The sequence below is a fragment of the Mustela putorius genome, unplaced genomic scaffold (genome assembly GCF_011764305.1).
Source record: "Mustela putorius furo isolate JIRA1106 unplaced genomic scaffold, ASM1176430v1.1 tig00000174_pilon_pilon_pilon, whole genome shotgun sequence".
Lineage (NCBI taxonomy): Eukaryota > Metazoa > Chordata > Mammalia > Carnivora > Mustelidae > Mustela > Mustela putorius.
Window position 1 is genome coordinate 28,448,703 of NW_025421304.1, and position 23,112 is coordinate 28,471,814.

At 42.6% G+C, this 23,112-nt stretch overlaps 1 protein-coding gene across 3 annotated transcripts in view; it reads left to right on the forward strand.

Annotated features, from left to right (window-relative positions):
• Nucleotides 1-23,112, forward strand: part of WWP2 (WW domain containing E3 ubiquitin protein ligase 2) — a 143,322-nt gene that overhangs the window by 80,218 nt on the left and 39,992 nt on the right. For 2 of the 3 annotated variants that reach the window (XM_045076244.1, XM_045076245.1), the window contains 2 exons: nucleotides 6,448-6,575; nucleotides 19,790-20,000. In XM_045076244.1, coding sequence (XP_044932179.1) covers nucleotides 6,448-6,575; nucleotides 19,790-20,000 — 339 coding nt within the window. Of the gene's footprint in view, nucleotides 1-6,447; nucleotides 6,576-19,789; nucleotides 20,001-20,617; nucleotides 20,737-23,112 lie in introns of those variants that run through there. The other variant, XM_045076246.1, reaches the window with a different exon arrangement.

Sequence of the window (23,112 nt, forward strand, 5' to 3'; positions counted from 1 at the left end):
TGGAGGAGGGGCCATCCCGGCAAATATCAGTTTGCTGGATTGGAATGTGAGAAGAGTTTGAAGGTTATTAGGTGATTTTTAACTTTTGCATTATTATCGATTGGACTTTGTAAATGGAGGAAAACTCACTGTTAGTTGTTACACTCTGAAACTTTGTATGAGCTGAGGTCAAATACTAATGGGCCTGAATCTGAGGTCACAGAACCTCCCTTTTGTACCCCAGTCCTCTTTTACCAACGTAGAAAATTTTGCTCAGCAACCTGTGTCCAGGCAACCAGGAATTCTAAGTATTTCAGAGAAATGTATTCCTGAGCTTTGAAGAATCCTCACATTTAGTAATACAGAGTGTTTGGAGAGTCTTGAATATCACCTAAAGTACATTCTTCCTGAGATTCTTGGTTTTTTTGTGTGTGGGGTTTTCTTTTGGATTTTGTATTTTTTGTTTTTTTGTTTTTTTTTTTTTTTTTTTAGCATTTCCTCACACAGTAAGTTACCTGTCTTTTAAAACTTTTGCTGACTTTTATTTTTTCTCGTGTGATGAACTGTTTTTGCAGTGGCTGAAATATATAAATTGATGTTTAAAAATTATTAAGTTAGGTTTACTGAGGTGTACTTTATAAACAGTAAAATTCATCCTTTGCTGTGTATAGTTCTGTGGGTTTTGACAGAAGCATAAGTCCGGTAGCCACTACTGTATTCAAGATATAGATAGCTTTATCTTCCTGAAAAATTCCCTCGTGGCTCTTTGCAGTCATCCTCTCCTTCTACCTCCCACCACTGGCCAACAGCAATCTGTTTTCTTTCCATACAGTTTGCCTTGCTTTGTCCTAAATACTATAAAAATGGAATGAAGCACTGTAGCCTTTTGAGCCTGTCTTCTGGTTCCTGTAGTGTGTTTGATGTGAATCTATGTTGTTACATGTATTAGTAGTTTGTTTGCTTTTATTTGCTACGTACTAGTCCCTTATATGGATGTACCACAGTCTGAAGGACTTTGGGTTGTTAACCGTTTTGGAAATTATGAATAAAGTCACTATAAAATATGGCTAAAGTTTATGGAAACATATTTTCCCCCCATTTTTGGGTAAATACCTAGGAGTGGGATTGCTGGTTTGTATGCTAAGTGCATATTTAACTTTATAAGAAACTGCCAATGGTTTTTCTTTTCTTTTAACTCCAAACTGTAATCTAAAGTGGCTGTACCACATCCCATTCCTTCCAGCAGTGTTTGACTTTCAGTTGCTTTGTGTCCATGTTCCTCAGCACTTGCTACTGTCAGTTCTTTTGTTTGTCTGTTTTTATTGTGTCCATCTAATAGGCATGTGATGGTATCTCATTGTGATTTTAATTCATATTTCCCTAATGACTAAGGATGTTGAACAACTTTCTGTGTTTATTTGCCTTTTCTAGATTGTCTCTGGTGAAATGTTTGTTAAAATCTTTTGATTATTTTTTATATTGGTTTGTTATTGAGTTTTGAGAGTTCCTTATATATTCTGGATTTAAGTCCTTTATCATATAAATAGTTTCAAATATTTTTTCCCAGTCTCTGGATTACCTTTTTGTTTTCTTGACAATGTCTTTGGAAGAGCAGGAATTTTGAATTTTGATGAAGCTACCAACTATGTTTAAAAATCAGTTTCCCGGGGCACCTGGGTGGCTCAGTGAGTTAAAGCCTCTGCCTTTGGCTCAGGTCATTATCCCAGGGTTCTGGGATCAAGCCCTGCATCAGGCCCTCTGCTTAGCAGGGGGCCTGCTTCCTCCTCTCTCTCTCTCTCTCTCTCTCTCTCTCTGCCTGCCTCTCTACCTACTTGTGATCTCTGTCTGTCAAGTAAATAAATAAAATCTTTAAAAAAAAAATCAATTTCCTCATGAAGGATATGATAGACTAATCTCAAATTCTAAGCCACCACCAAATTTTGAATTCCACTGTTAATTTTGCAAAAGGTTTTGTGTTCTGACTTGTGAGCTATTACTTTTTTGGATTGTTCCTCTTCTTTTCACTTATACTTCCAGTGCTAGGGCAGGCCTCTTTTTAAACCAAAGAAACAAAGTTTTGTTCAACTATACCACATAAATTACTGCTTATGTGAGGCTCCTGGGTGGCTCAGCCAGTTAAGTGCTTGCCTTCAGCTCAGGTTAAGAACCCAGAGTCCTGGGATCGAGTCCCACATCGGGCTCCCTGCTCAGTGGGGGGACTGCTTCTCCCTCTGCCTGCTGCTCCCTTTGCTTGTGCTCGTTCTCCCTCTGTGTCAAATAAATAAATAAAATCTTTAAAAAATTATTGTATATGTGATGATGGTCAACAAAGTTGTACTGGAGTGACACTGCCAAATTGTCAGCCAGTCTCACTCACTGGCCCAGTGGCTCTCACATGTCAGTATTATAGAGTGTGATGCAAAATTACAGATCGGTACATTTCCACTAAGATGTAAACTTTTTGAGATCAGGGACTTTTTTCTGTTTTGTCTTTAAGAGTGTGCCAGTTTGCCAAAGGATATGATAAAGAATATGAATCAACAACCAGATGGAAGACACACATAGGGCGAGGTATGAGGAAAGGTGGGGAGCTTCCACGCCCTCTCCAGGCACACCGCTCTACCCACATCTCCATGTGTTCACCAACCTGGCGCACCAGGGACCCTTTCTGTTTTGTTGTTAGCCCTAGACCAGGGCTTAGTGCTCAGAAAATAATTGAATGCTATTCAGTGGCTTTCATGAAGCCACTTTCATGCAAGATGTCCCAAAGCAACCAGGGCTGTGGCTCTCGGTACAGCTGAGGACTGAGGCCAGCTCTGTGAATGGCAAAGCTTGAATGCCAAGGGACAGCCCAGAGCCCCATCTGGGGGACTTCACATGCAGCAGATCTGCTTCTGGGAACGTGGAGAGAGAATTCTAGGGCCCTGGCCTTGACTGGATTTTTTAGGGAGGCCTCAGGTCCTGAGAGAGGAACTTAGGCAAGGATATACCAGCATTCTGAGTAGGGCATGCTGTTGAGAAAGCTGAATCTGGGTGCCTGGATGGCTCAGTTGGTTGAGCAACTGCCTTAGGCTCGGTCATGATCCTGGAGAGCCAGGATCGAGGCCCACATCAGGATCTCTGCTCAGCAAGGGGTCTGCTTCTCCCTTTGACCTTCCCCCACTCTTCATGCTAGCTCTCTCTCATTATCTCTCTCTCAAATAAGTAAATAAAATCTTAAAAAAAAAAAAAAAAAGAGCGAGAACTGAATCTCTGTAACTAGGTAACTTGAAACCAGTTGTGGAGTTTTGCTGTTCTATCTTCTGTCTCCGGGGTTGCATACCACCCTCTCCCCTGCCCTCTGCTGCCTCCCGCCCCTGCTGACTTCTCCACCCTCAAAATGGTGGCGGGATCAGGCCAAAGTTGAAGTCACTGGCAGAGCCGGAGCCAGGCCGCCTGTGGTGGAGCCCAGCTCATCTCCACCCCATCGTCTCACTTTTGTCCTGATACTATTTTGGCTTATGGTGTGTGGTTTCAGCATTTGAGCCAGCTTTTAATCACGACACAATCCCATCTTGTAAGGGCTGAGCGAGTTCTCCAAGAGAGGAAACTGCTGAAGAGATTTTCCTCAACTGCTGAGGCCTTTCTTCCTTCAGAGAGTCTTATGTTAAAGGTAATTCAAGGTGAAAAAAAAAAGTGGAAACTGCAGACTGAGAGCAAGGGAAGAATCTGGGGAATGGGTGTGTGTGTGTGTGTGTGTGTGTGTGTGTGTGTGTGTGTGTGTGTGTGTGTGTGTGTTGGGGGGAGGGCGGAGGTGGCAGTGGGCTGCGGCCAGGGAGGCAGCAATTCCTGCCAAGTGGTCCCAGCTGCCCCTGGTTACAGGCTAATCCCAGCCCTGCTGCAGCCCATCATTCAGGGCGAGCTGCTATCATTAGTGGTGAAGCATTTCTGAGAGTATTCGCTCTCAACTCTGACCACAGGCCCTTTCGGGGAAGGGAGGGAGGAGCCAGGAGACTTAATGGGGCCCACCCTGTTGTCATGTCCAGCTGCTCTGCAGAGGGACAAGCAGCTGCAGACTGGAAGTGATCACGGGCCCCTCAGAGCCTGTGCGTGTGACGGGACTGATGTCGCCTTTCCTGTGCTGCCCACACAGCCTACTGCTTCTTGAGTGGTACAGCCCTCTACTGTGGGCTGTGCGTACCAAATCAAAAAGGCTTTTTTTTTTTTTTTTGTCCTTTTAAGGGTATTCTTGGCTGGAATAAACCTTTTATTAACCAATTTTATCTCTGTCAAGCTCTCTGCACTCAGCACATTCACATACATTCACCAGTGGCCGAAGATTCTTTCCCTTTGGAACGAATCTGTACTCCTTCTACTTTCGATGAGGAGTTGTGGGAAGATGCTCAATACTAACATTTCTTCCCATGAAGTGGGGACTTTGAAATATTTTTTTTGACTGAGGTGTGGTTGACAGCTTTTAATTTATGAAATTAGCTCAGGGAAAAGTAAGATGGAAAAAGAGAGTCTAAATTAAATCTTTATTTCCATAGCTCAGTTGCACCTTCTTTATCCATTTTTAACGGCCATGCAGTCTTTAGCAGTGAAAAACTGCACGGTTTGCTAGGTGTCTTCTTTCCTTCCTTCCTTCCTTCCTTCCATCCATTTTGATCCAAGAAAAAACTTTTTCCTCAAAAAGTTGTGGTTTTTCCTTACTTAAAAGTGTATAATTTCTTTCTTTCTTTTTTTTCTTTTTTTAAAGATTTTATTTATTTATTTGCCAGACAGAGATCACAAGTAGGCAGCAAGGCAGGCAGAGAGAGAGGAAGAGAAGCAGGCTCCCTGTTGAGCAGAGAGCCCAATGTGGGGCTCGATTCCAGGACCCTGAGATCATGACCTGGGCCGAAGGCAGAGACTCTAACCCCCTGAGATACCCAGGTGCTGCAAAAGTGTATAATTTCAATGAAGAAAACTAGAAAACTCTAGAAAAGCACAAAAGGAAAAACCAAGGGAATTCATAGTCACAACAGTCAAAGATAATCACTAGTAATATTTTGACTTATGCCCTTCATGTTCGAAAAAGTCCATTTCTTGTGCTGGAGAAGGTGGTTGGTGGGGGCACTTCTCATGCCCCTAAAAACCTCCAAGTTTGTTGTGTTGCGGACTTGTCCCAATATACTGGACGAGAGTCTCACTGGCAGAGGTGTTCTGTGGATATGGAGCCTTCCAGCCCAGCAGGGGACCTTTTCCTTTGGGCTCTACATCTCACCATCGGCGCAGTGAGCAGTGAAAGAATAGCCTAGGAGGGATTCAGTTCAAGTCCAGGCTGCCCACACCCAGTCTCCACCAAAGAACAGGAGCTCTTGATCTTAGGCTGCCTGGACTTGAGTCTTGCTCCATTGCTTACTTTATCTTCTCTCTTACCTGTAAAATAGGCGTAACAATCGTTAACTCCTTCTAGGGTTTCCATGTTAGATGAGATAAAATAAAGTGCACAGCGCACCAGGGATACCTGTTACGTCATGTTCCAGCCCAGTGCATAGTACACACTCCTGTAGCTACTGCTGTTCCTTTTGTTGCTGATCGTATTCTCACGGCCCGTGTACATGGTGTGAGACTTCTCTCCAAGCAGGTGTGTGTTCTGGACTTCTGTTTCTTTACCTAGACAGGGGTGGTCTTTTCTTTACTAGACAATATTGAAATACTCTCACTTTTAAATACTCTCACTTGAAAACTAATAGATAATGAGTAGTCAGTAGAATAATCTCCTTTGACAAAACCCCTGGACTGAAGGGTGGGGAGCTTAGACATTGTCACTGAGTGAACAAAGTCGGGACAACAGGACTGGGAGAATACGGACTGCCCATTGCCTCGTGTTCTCTGAAGTTGTCAGACGCTCTGCTCCTGGATTCCGCCGTCTTCGGTGATGTAGATCCCTTTATGCTATGTTCCTCATTTATTTGGAACGGACCATTGAGCCATCTTTCCTAGATAAAACCTGTCAACATATGCGTGGGCTGGAGTTGTCTAGTGCCCCTTGACTTCTTTTTCCCTAGGACTGTATGTTTCTAGCTATAGAGAAAATATATTTAGATAAGTTTTGGGCACTTTTTACCTAATGGGAGAATTATGTCATCTGTAGCCTGTCCAGTGATTGGTGTTTATTTATTACATTTGAGCCCAATAAAAATAATGTGATGGTCATAGGATATTTTGCCAGTTACTTCAGATGTGGGGGCAATTCACTTTGGATTTGTTTACTTCAAGTGGAAAAGTTTACCCAAAGTTGCTTTCTGGGCTATGACCAAGAGGGAAGCTTACCTGTGTCTCTCTGTTTGGAGCCAGCTTCTGTTGAGTCAAAGACTACCGGGGCTTTTAAAAGTCTTATTTCCAATAAATAGTGAGAGAGGGGATACGATGACTTAGATGGGACATACTTCTTTCTTTTTCACAGTGACTTATATCTGTCTGCTTTATACTTTGAATTTCCAGGACACACAGACATTCAGGTGGCTCAGCCAGAACAGCCCCAGCAACTGGTGAGCAAAGCCCTGGTACTAGCAACCGGCACCGCCAGCCCGTCAAGAACCCAACCCACAATGGCTTGGCCAATGGCACAGGTGAGTGACAGCACAAAATACCGGCCTGGACTAAAGCAGTGGCTTCTAACCTTGCTCACTGCGTCAGAATGTAGGGTGGGCTAGGGAAGACTCCAATACTAAAATCCATCAGCCTTCCCATCTTCTTTTGTCTGTGGCATATTCTTTTCATCCGAGAATATTCTCCATATGACTGCAGTCTTCTAAAATATTCCTTTGCACAAAAATCAAAAGTTTTAATTTTTAAATTCATTTCTGATCAGTATTGGGGGAAAGGGGGTACCTTATTTAAATATGACACATTTTTTATTTCCTTAATTTAAGGGAATGATCAGACCAGGGAGAAAAAGACTAAGTATTGTTTCTCAGAGCTGGGTTTGAGCAGATGGCAGCACTGTTGGACCCATTGGGATGCTGACTAGCAGCAAAGCGCCATAGGGGGTGGGGATGTCGGGGGGTGAGTGTGGGGGGCACATTCCATGGTTGTTCCAGTGAGAGTATTCATACCATTGGAGAATGGGTAGCCCTTCCATATCCACAGAGAACTTTTGTGCCCTTGATTCTACTTCTCTGTAAGTGGGAAGGGAAGGACCTGTTTCAAAACAAATCAATTTTTTTGTCATGCTTTCTTTCTGTCTCCTCAGGACAGTGTCAAATTAAAAAGCAAAAAAGTTTGTTTTTCTCAATGTCTTGAAGATATGTCAAATCTTTAGTGACTGCCAGTCATTTGGTAATTTGTCTTAATTTGAAGCGTTTGGGAGAGGACTTGGATGTTTATTTCAGTAAACTGTAGATGAGGGAGATGCAGATTTTTAAAAAAATGTATTTTTAATTATTTTTTTAAGAGTAGATCTCTTTTTGTTGTTGTTGTTCTGGTTTTTTATTTATTTGACAGAGAGATAGCACAAGCAGGGGGAGCAGGACAGGGAGAAGCAGGCTCACTCACCCCATGTGGGTGGGGCTTGATCCCAGGACCCTGAGATCATGACCTGAGCCGAAGGCAGATGGTGAACCAACTGAGCCACCCAGGCTCAGATGTTTAAATCAGTACGTGACATGGAATGAGTTTTGTAGATGCTGTGATAGCTGAGGTGTGGCGTGAAGGAGGGGAGATTGGAGCAGCATACCTTCTTGACAGGCTAATAGATAGGTCTTGTTGCTGCCCCTTTTGCGCCGACTTACTGAGTCAGAGAGTTCAACTAGGAATGCTTTCTAGTGGCTTTCAGCTGGCGGGCAGCACCGTATGAGGGCTGCAGAGCCCCTCCGATAGTTCAGGGTGGAGGGGCCTGTCCTTCTGGCCTCTGTGCATGTGTGGTGAGTGGACATTCTCCCTGGAGTTGGGGACCTACCTGAAGGAATTAAGTTAGTTTGTTCCTCCTGAGCCTTGAGGATGAGGATGAGCTGGGGATGAGGAGTACAAGTAGCTACCATCTCAGCGCACCTGGTGCTCCTGTGCTGACCGCCATATTCATGTGCTGGGACATCCAGTCGTAGTGACCATGGGGGGCCCTGGCTTCCAGTCTGGGGGAAGGGGATGGTGAGGTGGCAGCCATGGAATGTGATATAGAAAACCGTATATAGCTCCATGAGCACCAATAAACGTGCTTCTCTTTGGAAAATAAGTCACGGGGTGCCTGGATGGCTTAGTAGGTTAAACATTTGCCTTTGGCTCAGGTCATGATCCCACAGTCCTGGGATCAAGTCCCATGTCAGGCTCCCTGATCAGCAGACGAGTGTGCTTTTCCCTCTCCCTGCCCACGTTCATGCTCTCTAGCTCACTTTTCTCAAATAAATAAATAAAAATCTTTAAAAAAAAAAAAAAAAAGGAAAGAAATAAGTCACTTGTAGAGAAGGGCCAGCATTTACAAATGGGGGAGGGGAACTGGGTTTCTGGAACCACTTGTTTCTGGAGGCTGTGGCCAGGCTACCATGGGCCTTTGTTTTTTAGGGGCCTACATTACTTGAAACTGGTTTCCTTCAACCACCTCTGCTTTTCTTACAAAAACTATTGGTAAATTGACTTTATATGGCGATGGTCTTTGAGTCACTTCTATTGGGTACTGCAGCAGATCTGTGTTTCCCCTACGTTTATTTTTAGGTACCGTTGCGTATTGTCCTTATCTCCAGGAACGCTATGTTTCAGCAGACAAGGCAGGTGCCAGCCATGTCTTCAGAAAGCCAAATGTCTCTAACCCCAAACTGCACTGGGAATGTTTTATAGTGTTGTATCTGAGTGCCCAGACTGTTCCCAGAACCCATCTGTGAAGGACAGTCGTTGCATTTTGGGGATTTCTGCCTGTTAAAATACTAAGGCCTTGGCCTCTATCTCGTCTCTCTACTTTCTGCTGCGGTGACGGTTCACCTTTGCTTCCAGCCAGCCTGGGTTTTGTAGGCTTTTTAATGTCTATCCAAGGGGTACGGAAAGATCTTACCTTTCCTTTGGGGAGCAGACAGAAACCCTCCTTTCCGGCAGCACGAGACGAGAAAGGAGTTTGAGGCTGTGAATGAGGACATCTTCATCTTTCAATATGTTGCTCTTAGAACTGTGAAGACCAGTTCCAAAATGGTGGTAGTAGCTGTGCCTCCAGGAAATATTTCCACAGACATACAAGATTTATTTAGCAAGCCTTCTTGGCTATGCTCTGCAGTTATGCATGAAAAAGACATTTAGGGCAAAAACAGAGCTGAGTTCCAGGTGGTTTTTTCATGTTGTCACAACTGTAAAGTATCCTTTTTTGTAAAATGAAAGTGAATGGCAGCCTGTCTGTATAAATGTAACATTACGAAGTTTTAGAAGTGGTGCAGCCGAGTAGATGAATAGTATAGCACTTCATTGAGACCTGTGTGCCATGATTTACTTTCTAACTTTTTATTGAAAACTTTATCCAAGAAAATTACATCTCTTATTCCTCTCTTAAATGTGATTTCCATGCACATAAAGCCTGGAGTCACACTGGTCGCGGTCAGATTCCGGAGGCGCCCCTCCCCCTGCACACACCATGTACAGTATGTGTGTAAGGCCCAGTTTCCTCATTGATAAAATGAGGACAAGAGTATATATCTCATAAAGTTGTTAGAAGGAATAAATTATATAAAACATGTAGAGTGCCTGAGACTGTCAAAGTTAGTTTTTCATACAATTTTAATTATGTAGCATAGATATGAGGGTTTTTAAAATCCCATTTTTTTTTTTAAAGATTTTATTTATTTATTTGACAGAGATCACAAGTAGACAGAGAGGCAGTCAGAGAGAGAGAGAGAGAAGCAGGCTCCCTGCTGAGCAGGGATCCCAGGGCTCTGGGATCATGACCTGAGCCGAAGGCAGAGGCTTTAACCCACTGAACCACCCAGACACCCCCAGATCCCATTGTTTTTTTACACACAGTTCTACGTCTATGTTGTCTTGTTTGCTTTTTTAGTGACCTCCTACTGTTTCACAGTTAATATGTCAGAATTCATTTAACCATTCAATTCATACGCATTTCCCTATTATAAAACAAAATCTGATTGCAAATGTCTTTGCACACATCTTTGTTTCTTCTTGCGTAGTTTGTGTCAAAGGACATAAATTTTTAAAAATGAGATCGAATGTGTTATTACCAGCTTGCCTTCCAAAGGGATTGAAGCAATCACGGTAGTATAAAATTTCTGTTAGGTTGTATATGAAGTTTATTTTTTCCTGAAACTGTGTAAATACTGGCTTATCATTTTGCTAACAGCTGTTAAGTGCCACTTCATTGTTGAGCCTAATTGCACGTTTCCAGTTATTAGTTGCTTGCTCGACTGTTTCTTTCCTCTTGTGTGATTTTTTTTCATAGCATTTGATTTTTGTTTGTTTGGAGATTGAGAGATTTATATATTTTGGTACAAGTTTTTTTTTTTTTTTTTTAAATTGTGGCAAAATATACATAGCCATTAAACCATTTGAAGTGTGTAATGTAGTAGTATTAAGTACATTGTCAGTGTTATGCAATTGTCACCACCACTGTGCACATCCAGATCTTTCTCATCTTCTCAAACTGAAACTCTGTATCCCTTGAACAATAACTTTCTCCTCTCTATCTGCCCTCCAGCGCCTACCCTTGGTAACCTCTAGTCTCCTCTCTTATTTGTCTTGTTTGCTTATTCTTGGCTCCTGGCTGGCTTGGTCAGTAGGACAAGAGACTCTTGATCTTGGGGTCATGAGTTCGAGCTCCATGCTGTGCATAGAGATTACTGGGGCGGGGGGGGGGGACTTAAAAGATAACCAGTGGCTAATAATTTAATCTATGATTTTGCTTATTCTGGTACCTCTTATAAGTGGAATAGTTTGTACTTTGTCTCTGGCCTATTTCACTTTGCATGTTTTCAAGATTTATCCACATTGTAGCATGTTTCATTCCTTTTTAAGACTGAATAATGTTCCATTGCATGTGTGTACCACATTTTATTTATCGCTTCATCTATTGGTGGACCCAGTGGATGGTGCTTACCTTTTGGCTGTTTTGAATAATATCAAATAATGCTGTTGTGAATATGGGTGTACATCTTTCAGTTCTTTTGGCTATAAACCTAGGAGTAGAGTTGGTGGGGGTAAATGTCTGGTAATTTTGTGTAACTTTTTGAGGAGCCCCCAAACTATTTTCCATTGCAGCTGCACCATTTTACATTTCCTCTAGCAGTGAATGAGTGTTCCAGTTTTTTCATATCCCTTGCCAACACTTGTTTTCTGGTGTGTGTTTTTTTTTTTTTTTAATGTAATAGCTATCAATATATACTAAGTACTTAGGTCTAAGTTTTATCTGTTAAATTTGTGATTTTAAGTTTCCTTCCTATATTATTGTTTTACATTTTATCTCATTTTCTGTGGCTTTTGTAGTAAAGGGGAATGAAAATTTAAAAATAATTATGCCTGAGCATTTAAAAAAAATGTTTATAGTTTTACTTTTTGCTTCAGTAGTAGAAAAAATTCTCTCTTGTCTGTGGCTAGGATAAATACTTGATCTGTTTGACTTTTTTTTTTCATGGTTACAAAATAACTTATCCTAATGGAATGTTGTATACTGATATGTCTGAATACATATTAAATATAATGAAGTCTGGGTCCGAATTAATTTTTCTTTATATTGGGGTCCTATTATTCCAGAAACAATTTTTTTTCCTCACTGGTGGTTTTACTTAGTGCTTATCACTTATCATGTTCTTAATATGTAGTGAGAATTTATTTCTGAACTCATTCCATTTATTTCCAGTTTGGGGCTGTTCCCATGTGATTCTGATTCTTGACGTGTGATAGTGTGTTTTCTAATGTTTTGAAGGGTTATTCCTGATATTTTTTGGTATTACACATTTTCAAAACAAATTTCAGTCTTTGAGTTCTTAGAAGTGTGATGGGATATACTTAGAAGTTGGGCAAATCTGTATTTTGGTCAAGGAAGGACTGAACTTTCCCATGGTATGGCTTTGTAAGGTTTTCAAGTCTCTCTTCTTGCTTTCCAGCTAATTTTTCTTCTCCCCCTCCCCCATCTAATTTGGTTGTTTTTCTTTATATAAGCGCCTCACCGTATGTCATGCTAATAATGAAAGATTTTTCTGGTTTTGGTTGCTCTCATGAAGAACCGAGCAGCTAGTTGCCTTGGAATGCATTGCTTGTGTTTCATGGATGAGCGATAGTGACTGCTTTGCTGTGAATCATATGTTATGAGCTGATCTTCAGTTTAAAAAGTTTCCACTGTTGGCAATAGCCTTTGCCATGCCTGAATGTGGGGGTTAAAAAGGCCTGTGTATATACCAAGAGCCAGCACTATGCTACACACACCTGAAGGTCTTGGAACATACAGTGAGCTGGCAGTGTGTCCAGGATTAAGAACAAGAATTTACAAATCCTGATCTTTTCTTGGCTAACTGCGACTAGGGTATGTCTCAGTCCTGACTGAATAACTGATTCATAAATTTAGGTTGTTTAACCAGCCTCACAGAGGGAAGCTTGTGAAATATTCCTTGTTGCAGAAACCAGAGGCCGTTCAACTACCATTTTACCTACTTACCCCATTTACTGCGTCATCTTGGTACCCAACTTTTCTTCCCATAGGGGAAAGCCTTCAAAGCCATCTTCGTTTCTTCTCCCCTCCATTCCTCTCCCCTCTTCCTCCAAGTAAAACCATTGCTTTTACTTTGTGGTGTTCTGGATTTGAGTACTGGTTTTGCTATTTGCCAACTGCATGGCTCCTGTCTGGATGGAACCTCTGAGCTTCAGTTTTGTCTTAAATAGAATGAGAATAGTAGGGGTGCCTGGGTGGCTCAGTGGGCTAAAGCCTCTGCCTTCGGCTCAGGTCATGATCCCAGAGCCCTGGGATCGAGCCCCGCATCAGGCTCTCTGCTCAGCAGGGAGCCTGCTTCTCTCTCTCTCTGCCTGTCTCTCTGCTTACTTGTGATCTCTCTCTGTCAAATAAATAAATAAAATCTTAAAAAAAAAAAAAAAGAATGGGAATAGTTATCTTCCTTGCAGAGCTATTAGGCAGGTAAATGAGTTGATGAAAATAAGTTTGCTAAAGGGATTGTAGGTTCCTGAATTGGATCTTGGAACAGAAAAAGGGCATGAGTGGTAAAGCTGGTGCATCCAAATAAAGTCTGAAGTTGGGTTGATAGTAATGTACTGGTGTTCATTTTTCAGCTTCAACATATGTGCTAACCTTCCCATACTATTGCTCTTCGTGGTATCTTTTCAACTTTTCTGTAAGTCTATAAAGTTATTCCAAAATAAAAATGAAAAGAAACTGCTTTGTGATTGATAGTGTTACACAAATGTCAGATGGTTTTATTTCAGACTTCTTTCACTAGATTATTAGGTTTATTAAACAAGTATTTCTTTTTTGGGGGAAGATTTTATTTATTTATTTGACAGACAGAGATCACAAGTAGGCAGAGAGGCAGGCAGAGAGAGAGAGGGGGAAGCAGACTCCCTGCTGAGCAGAGACCCCGATGTGGGGCTCGATCCCAGGACCATGGAATCATGACCTGAGCTGACGGCAGAGGCTTTAGCTCACTGAGCCACCCAGGTGCCCCTAAACAAGTATTTCTTGAACAAATATCTGTCGAATGACATTTTGCTAAGGAGCATAGATGGTGTAAAGAGTTATAAAATAAGGGGGCATGTGGGTGGCTCGGCCAGTTGGGCATCTACCTTTGGCTCAGATCCTGATCCAGGGTCCTGGGATCGAGCCCTGCATTGGGTTCCCTGCTCGGTGGGCAGCCTGTCTCTCCTGCTCCCCCTGCTTGTGCTCTCTCTCTCTGTCAAATAAATGAATCTTTTTTTTTTTTTTAAAGATTTTATTCATTTCTTTGACAGAGAAAGATCACAGGTAGGCAGAGAGGCAGTCAGAGAGAGAGAGAGAGAGAGAGAGAGAGAGAGAGAAGCGGGCTTCCCGCTGAGCAAAGAGCTGGATGATCCCAAGACCCTGAGATCATGACCTGAGCCGAAGGCAGCGGCTTAACCTACTGAGCCATCCAGGTGCCCCAGTGAATAAAATCTTTAAAAAAATTATAAAATAAGTTTCTGCCCTCCAGTCTGTTTAGAAAAAGAAGCTCAAGACACTGTCAGCTAAGTATCAACACAGCAGATGTCACAGGGGCTGTGTGTTGAGTAGTCAAGAGCACAGGTATTGTGGGATTCATGGAGAGGATCAGTCTGGCTTATGTAGTGTAGAGGGCTCCAGGGAGTGGGGCTCAAGTGAGAAAGAGGTGTAGACAAGAACACAGGAGACAGAGAGTGGAAGTAGTGAAAAACAAAGGAAACAAATTTGCTCTTGTTTTCAAGAAGGGTGCAGTCTTTGCAGGGAGCTACGTTGTCTATATCACACGATTAGGATTAATAGAAAACATGTAAAATACAGCAGTTCTCTAAATCATGACTAAATTGTAACTCCTTGTCTTTGTCAGTCCAGTTTTTTTCTCTACTTGAAGCCCCATCACGGCCTGATTATGGTGCTCTGTCCTTGGCTTACTGGTGTAACCAGTAACTTAATCATCTGCAGAGTCAGAAGCCGTGATGGGCTGCATTTACTGCTGAGTTTCTTTCAAGCTCTCATGTTCTAAGACACACACATAAACTTTTTGAGCATAGAAGAATACAAGCACGGACACAGAAAGTTTGTCAGTGCAAGGATATCCGGCTCGCACACTCTATTTCCAAATCAAAGTGTAGCACAGAGCTCCAAAACAGATGAGCACCTGTGGTGAATCAAGGTCTATGAACGGATGCAGTCCTGGTGGGAACCCTTCGAACTAGATTTATATCTACAAGTGTGACCTGATCCAAATAGCGTTGATTAGAGGGTCTTTACCATTGGCATGCTGTGGAAAATGGGGCTCTGCTTTTGTTCTTTTCATGTCAATAATTTCGTTATAATTATTTTCAATAGGTAATACATGTACATTATGAGAATTTTATTTTTATTTTTAAAAGATTTTATTTATTTATTTGACAGAGAAAGAATACAAGCAGGTAGAGCAGCAGGCAGAGAGAGAGGGAGAAGCAGGCTTCCCAAAGAGTGGGGAGCATGATGTGGGGCTTGACCCCAGAATCCTGGGATCGCAACCTGACACTTAATGGACTAAGCCACCCAGGCGCCCCCATCTTGAGAATTTGAAAAGTATAAGAACTCAGTGTAAAGAAAGTCTCTTCCCGTTCTCGTCCTCTCGCCCCCAGTTTCCTCCCCAGAGGCAGTCACTGTTGTGTTTCTTATGATTCTTTGAAAGATACTCTTTGACTATACAGGCATATGCACATCTATTTGAAGGCACACATATACACACACACACGCTAGCAAAATATATATGCTGTTCTGCCCTTTCCCACTTAATAATTATCTTAGAAATTTTTGCATAGATTTTTGAAGCAAACTTGAAGAAATTTGCCACTTTACTCCCTTTGCCATTTTACTAACCCCAACCAGATATGGGGACAATTTTAGTATCAAAAATAATAATAATCGCTATGGATTGAAATATTTTAAATAAGTTTAAATCCAAGAGCTTATGATGATTTTTACACAAAACGAAATTTCATTTTTTATTTTTGGAGGATGGAAGGAAATCAATTCATTATTCTGAAAATTGGTAAATAAAAAGAAAGACCCAAGCATTTCTCCTGCCTTTTCTTTGCAAGCTGAACCTCAAGGTAGCCAAATAATTGACAAGGGAAAGTTTCTCCTATAGGCATGGTAGGATTAGAATATGGCTGTTTTGCAATCCCCAACCAACTTATGGATCTAGGCAATAATCATCAGTGGGTGCTGACATTGCAGAAGGGTGACAGCCAGCTGTGATGTGCCTCCTAATGGAAGTATGCAACTCCCTGTGTGTCACCAACATTGAATATATAACAGCAAAAAGAAAATTACAGTAAACCCAGCTCTAAATATTACTGGTTCATGGCTATTTTAATTTCATCTCTAGGCCCACCACCTCTGTTCTACACCCCCACCCCACATTCCCCCCACCTCCCTCTTACTGCATCTATTTTATTTTTTAAGTTTTATTATTATTATTATTATTATTATTATTTTAAATGGATGTCCTGTGTGGTGGGTGAGCTCAGGGTTGGTAAGATCACTCTTTCTCTCTTTCTTTCTTTCTTTTTTTTTTTTGATTTTATTTATTTATTCGACAGATAGAAATCACATGTAGGCAGAGAGAGAGGAAGAGAAGCTGGCTTCCCGCTGAGCAGAGAGCCCAACGTGGGGCTTGATCCCAGAACCCTGGGATCATGACCTGAGCCAAAGGCAGAGGCTTAACCCACTGAGCCACCCAGGCGCCCCAAGTTTTATTATTTTTTTAAAGATTTTATTTATTTGTCACAGAGAGAGAGGGAGAGCACAAGCAGGGGGAGCAGCAGGCAAAGGGAGACGGGGCTCCCCGCTGAGCAGGGAGCCCCAAATGGGACTTGTTCCCAGCACCCTGGGATCATGACTTGAGCCGAAGGCAGACACTAAACCAACTGAGCTACCCAGGCACCCCCTCTTACTGCATTTAAATTTTCCATATTGCCAGCTGTTCTCCACAGAGGTTCTAATAATTTCTGCTCCTGCCAACAGTATGTGAGAATGCCAGTTTTTCTTATACTCTTACCAGTGTTTTTTTTTTTTTAATTTACCAGATTAATTTTTTTAAAGGGGGGATGGGGCAGAGAGAGAGAATCTTAAGCAGCCTCCACACCCAGGCAGAGACTGATGCGGGGCTCCATCTCACAGCCCTGAGATCATGACCCAAGCTGAAATCAGGAGTCGGATATCCACTTAACTGCCTAAGCCATCCAGGTGCCCCTTAGATTGCATCTCTCATAGTTGAGATTGAGCATCTTTTAATATGTTTAGGGGTAATTTGTATTTCTTTTACTCTGAAGTGCCTGTGCATATTTTTGGTCTTTTTCTTACTGATTTGTAGAGATACTTTTCATATCAAAGGAATTAGCCATTAATCCGTAGTATGAGTTGGCAATAATTTTTCCCAGCTTGTTTTTCTTTGATTTTTGTTTGTGATTTTTTTTTTGCCATTAAAAAAAAAAAAAAACACCCTTTAATATAGTTGAATTCATTCATTTTTATGTCTTCTAGATTTTGGGTTATACTTCAGAAAGTTTTTTTCCACTTTGAGATAAAAATATTCTCCTGTGTTTTCTTTAGTTTCTTTTTAGCTTCATTTCTTATGTCAAAATTTTTGATTCATCTGGAATTTATTTTCATGTCCTGGATAAGGGAGGGCTATAACTCATCTTTTCCTCAGTGTACTACCCAGTTGTCACAGTGCTGTCCACTGAATGATCTCTTTGCTACGGTCATTTAAAATGCCCCCTTTGTCATATACTGAATTCCTGTGTGTGTTTAATAATGTTTCTGAACTTCCTGTTTATTTCATCAACATCTGCTTATTCTTCTGTTAACCCCACATTCTTTTAATTGTTACAGCTTTATGATGTGTTACTACTTTAGAGAACTCTTCTCCCTCCCACACACATTCACACAGCACTCTTCAGAATTTTCATGGCTGTTCTTCTGTATTTCATTTTGTTTTTTTAAATTATTTTTCCCAAACATTTTATGTATTTTAAGGAGAGAGAGCGAGAACGAGTGTGAGCAGGGAGAGGGGCAGAAGGGGAGGGAGAAGGACAAGCAGATTCTTCGCTTAGCACACAGCCCGACACAGGGCTCCATACCCCCACCCGGAGATCATGACCTGAGCTGAAGTTACTAGTCAGAGGCTTAACATCTTGAGCCATCCAGGCACCCCTAGTTTTTCTTATAACTTTTAGAATGAACTTATTTGGTTCTCAAAAATGTCATGATGATTTTTGTATTGGAATAGAGTAAAATTTATAGATTTGCCTGAAGAGAGTTGCCATCTGTTGTGTCTCACCAACTCAGCTGAGCTAGAATAGGAATAGAAGTACGAAGTCTCACATCTGTGTGGGGGAAATACCAGTTGCGTAAGATGGCATCACTTATTAAACAACTAATTTAGTTGATGTGCCAGACCGTGTTTCATACACTGGTGAGAAAGCAAATGAATGGATTACAGGTAGTCCCTAGGCTCTTTTTCATTTCTGAAGAGCGGGTGGCATCACATCGTGTGAAGAAATTTTGGTTCCAGCTGGCCCCCGGTCTCAGGTAAGCCAGGAGGATCCCGTCTTGGCTTCAGTTGTTACCGTCTTGGGTTGCTTTAAAGGATATTCACAGAGGGAGAAGGAGAGCATCGTTAGTGAGGAGTTCAGGCTCTGGACACAGGCAGTAGGGGTGAGAATTAGGTGCCTATCCACCTCAGCAGTTTATTTGACCTCTTTGAGCCTTAGTTTCCACAACTGTAAAATGGGATATTCATTGTACCTAATGTGTGGGGTTGTGTGTGAGGCTTACATGAGGTAATGCAAAATGCTTTGCACTTTGCCTGGCATACACTGGTGTTGTGTACATGTTAACTACTACCACTTAGATTGGAAATCTGACTCTGCTGGTCTGGTGGTGTCTGTTATATTATGTTCAGTTCCTGCTGTCATTATTGAGGAGAGGCAGTAGGAGAAAATACCAAAAGAGAGCAGCCTGGTGATAAGAAGGGAAGGGCCTAGTAACATTAAAGAAAGAACAGGCCTTCTTACCAGAGAAGAGAAGGTGAATGAGAAACAGGGTAGCCACATACTTACACTGTATTGGGTGGGGGGTGGGGTGGGTGGGGCCCCACTCTAAGCCCCACCCCATAGAACCAGCCAGTAAAATTCTGCTTCACGTAAGAAAAAACTTGCTGTCAGGACATCTGCTCAGTGATGGGATAGTAGCGAATTCCTTGTCAGAAGCGTTTAAGAAGAGTCTAGATAGTGCATTTGTTACATTTGAAACTGCAAAAAGAATTTCTGAATTAGGAAGATGAGGCTAAATCACATCTAAGGGGTTTTCCTACAGAATTCTAGTATAAATGTGCACATATGCAATCACATATGTAGAAAATTCTCGGCATATGGCTTAGCCATTTTCAAAGAATTCTTCGAAAACCTCATTGGATCCCTTTTTGAATAAGAAGCTATTGCATTGTCTTGGGGTCCTTGTGAACATGAATGATCATAAAAGAGATAAAGAAGTAGAGAAATAAGGAGACTCAGAACAGGCTTATTTGACTTCTTCGTCTTTGTCTATCGTTATTTGGCAGACAAGTCCCTCATCTTTTTCATCTATAGTATTAATCTTTGTTCCATGCTTTGAGCATGAGACTTTAAAAGAACAAGCACATGGTTGGAAGTTCTTTGCTTCTTAGAGTATAGAGAGCTTTTTGAAGGAAGGTGCTATTTGTGCCTGGCAGACAAATGGCAAGGTCAAAGAAATGTGACCCTGCAGATGTGGCCTTGGCCTTGCTTCATTTAGCACCAACACACCTCCCTATTACCCGCCTTCTTGCTCCTCTTTTATTGTAATATGTGTAATCAGAATACTTTAGAAAAATGTAATACAGGTATACAAAAGAGGTAACATTATATATATTTATTTCAGATCCATCTCCCACTTGTTGGTGGTGGGGTGCGGGGGTGGAGAACAGGGGCAGGCCATTACTGACTTGCTATCATTTCCAAAGTTATGTTTTATAAAACTTTTTGCTGTTGCCAGATACATGCGTGGTAACATCATAGTTGCTGTGTTACCACTTTAAGGGAAAAATCTAGTTATTGTGAATACTAGTCTGAGTTGATCTCTCCAGTACGATTTCTCTGTTTTCAGTGAACGACGAACCCACTGCAGCCACTGATCCTGAAGAACCCTCTGTTGTTGGGGTGACATCGTCGCCTGCTGCGGTGTCGAGTGTGACCCCGAACCCCACCTCAGTGTCTCTCCCTGCTTCGGCCACCCCAGCGGAAGGAGAGGAGCCTAGCACCTCAGGCACCCAGCAGCTCCCGGCAGCTGCCCAGGCCCTTGATGCTCTGCCCGCCGGGTGAGTAGCCTTTTGGCCCACAGCAGTGCTTACCCCTCTCAAAACTCAGGCTCCTTCGCCAGGACAGAAACAACATGGTTATTTATTACCTAGTGGCTTGTAGTCTCTGGGGAGGCTGCCATGCACAGGAGTGAGGGAGGTGTAGAAGAACTGCTTATTCTACAGAAATCCTGAAAAGAATCTAAATCATCTGGGGCAGAATCAATGCTACCTTATACCATGACTTGAAATGAATGGCTTGACTTAAAGAGTCAAGGAACAAGAAGCTCATTTTGCCTTCCTTCGTCTTTGGAGGGTGTTCATTGAGATCCTGCTGAGAAGCTGCTTTTCTCTCCTGAATTTTATCTTAACCATCTCTGGAGGATATCCGGCTCAGAATATTATTGTATAAACGTCCTGTAATACACTGGGGCTAACAACTAACTAACTACAACAACTACTAACAACACGGACTAACTCGTTTTCTGGCCATCCTTTAGTTCAGAGTTAAATCTAATGGTAAGACCTTGGATGGTAAGAAGGCGACCCCATTAAGCCAAAAGGAAGCTCAAATTGGGCTATATAGTCGAGAGAGATTAAAAACGTGGACCCTGGAATCAAACAGATCTGGCTTCCGGTCTCCACTGGATCCGATGTGTCCTTGCTCAAATGCTTCACCGTCTCTGCAAGGGGGAGTTCATAACCTTACGTGTCTGTCTAGGAAGTGGAAGGCGGGACATGCTGGATGTTCCACCCGGTGAGTGATATTTTTGAATCGACTGTGAGGGAACGGTGAAGAAAGGGAATGGTTCTGAACCGGGGAATGAAGTCTTATCTCAGCAACCGCCAGTCATTGTCAGAGCCAGTCCTGTTCTGGTCCTCAAATCCATCCTGCTTATCAGTTTGGTACCAAGGAAACCAGTGTCTTTATCACCCTAGTCCCTGGTCTGGCTGATGGCGGTGGTGGTGACGTGTGGCTAGCTCCCCTGAACCCTGGTAGTTCATAAAGGGCAAGGGAAGGATGCACAGTCTCTTGCTTGATGTATAATATGCTCCATCTTCTTAAGCCTCTTTAGAAAACCAGCTTGTTAGAAACAAAAATCGTAAGTCTGAAGGCAAATGTGATTTTTACCACGTACATATCACATCCTTAGCATTTGGCCCACTAGCTAACATATATCTTACTAAAATATGATGAATAAACAACAGGTATTGCAAGCGGTTCCTAATACCTCAGACCCGGAGAGATGGGACATTGAGAGGTGGTCTGAAAAGTTTTTGTGAAGTTCCTGGTTTTGTGAAAACATTAATAACCGATTGCTGGTGTCCAGCCCTTTCCTGCAGAGATTTATGTTTTCTCTCGTATGTGGTGAAGAATACTAGAAAGACCTTTGTTTGGTTTATAATTTTAGATCTGTATGCTGTAATTTGGGGGGAACAGAGCAAAATCATTTTGGCAGAAAGGAGAGAAAATGGCTGCCTGTGTCCCCTGTGAGCTGTTTGTTTTCTTTCCGCTGAGCAAATGCCTGGAAGGCCGGCTTTGCTCCTGTGTCAGTCACAGGCAATTAGGGCTAATGGCTCAACATGTCTTTATGTAGGGTGTGTGTGAGGGTTACTGTTCTCTGGGATTGGGCTCTTCCTGTTTCCAGGCAGCTGGAAAACTCCAGGCCCTGAAAACACTCTTTATTCTAAGTTTGGCAGATGGAGCAGCCCAGGGAAGCCGATTCCCCACCCCCATCCTTGCCAGAGGCTGAAACACTTTGCCGAGGTAGAGTTTGAACTGTATCTTTTCCTTAGAGCATTTAGAATGTGGCGAGATCCGTGTGCGGGTCTGGGGAGGCCACTGCCCACTCTAACGTGGGTATGATGGTATTGAGACCCAGTTTTCCATCTTAAGGTGCCCATCCCTAAGACAGCGGGAGCTTAGTACTCTGCAGGCTGGTTCCGGGCGTAGAGATTGGAAATCACCACCAGAACTGCTGAGTGCCAGGCATGAGGATGGCGTGCTTTTGTTGTGCTGGTCTGTGATGGCAAGTTGGAGAAGACATGGTTCCCGCAGTGACCTCTGCAACTCAAAGACCTACCGTCACCACACCAGCTTATTTACAAGTTCAGGAGATCTGATCAGGATGGGTTATTCCTTTATTCCTGGGACTTTGGCTTTATGTGTAAGGAGACCAATTTTCATCTTTAAAAAAAAAAACTCTGAGCATGACATTTTACACTTAGAATGTTGTCCTGGCTGCCCATTGTCCTTAGGTGTAAATTCCCAAATCCTTCATAAGGCCTAAGAAGCCCCACATGGTATGACCCCATCTACCCCCTCAGGCCTTCCATGGAAGGCTCTGCTCGGCTCTCTAAGCTCTAGCCTTATGGCTTAGGCTAGTTGGACAGATGGAGCACCCTTTCCCTGGACTTTGGACGCTACACCATGCAGGTCACTCTTTCCAAAACCTTCCTTACCATTTTTTCCATCAGTCAACTAGCACTTCCCCTGGGCCTCTTTCCTTGATCCGTGGTAGACAAGGTCAAGCTGCTTTGTCTACTGTAACTCTTCTCACATGTGTATCTGCTTGTTTCGCATCTCTCTGCCTCACTGGGCTGTAAATGGCAGGGTGACAGAGAGCCTGACACAAAGTAGGCCCTCCCAGACATATTTGTCATGAGTAAATTTAAATGCCATCTTTTTTTTTTTCTTCTTTTTTTCTCTCCACCTGGATGAATGTGTTCTGCTTCTTTGGTACCGCAACTATGACAGGAATATTGCATTTTCCTTCCCAGAGGCCAGAGTGGAGGGTTGTCATCCACTGGGTTGCCCGGCTTTGGGTTCAGATATGCCACTCTCACAGGCTGGGGGACACTCTTCGCCGCTCATGAGGAGACCTTGTGTACTGGGAGATCCCAGGACCATGTCTCCTCTTGGCCAAGTCATTTCTGAGCCACAAGACTTTCTTTGCTTTATCGAGGCATCTAGCCAGCTGTCTCTTCCCAACTTGATCTTCTTGACCCCTTCAGTCTCCTCTACTGAGCGATTGCCTAAGGTCCACTTGGGAATCCTGAGGGCCTGTCTCCCTGGTGGCTGCATTGCCTTTCTGAAATTTGCAGCATTTGCAGCTCTGATCTTGAAGAGTTT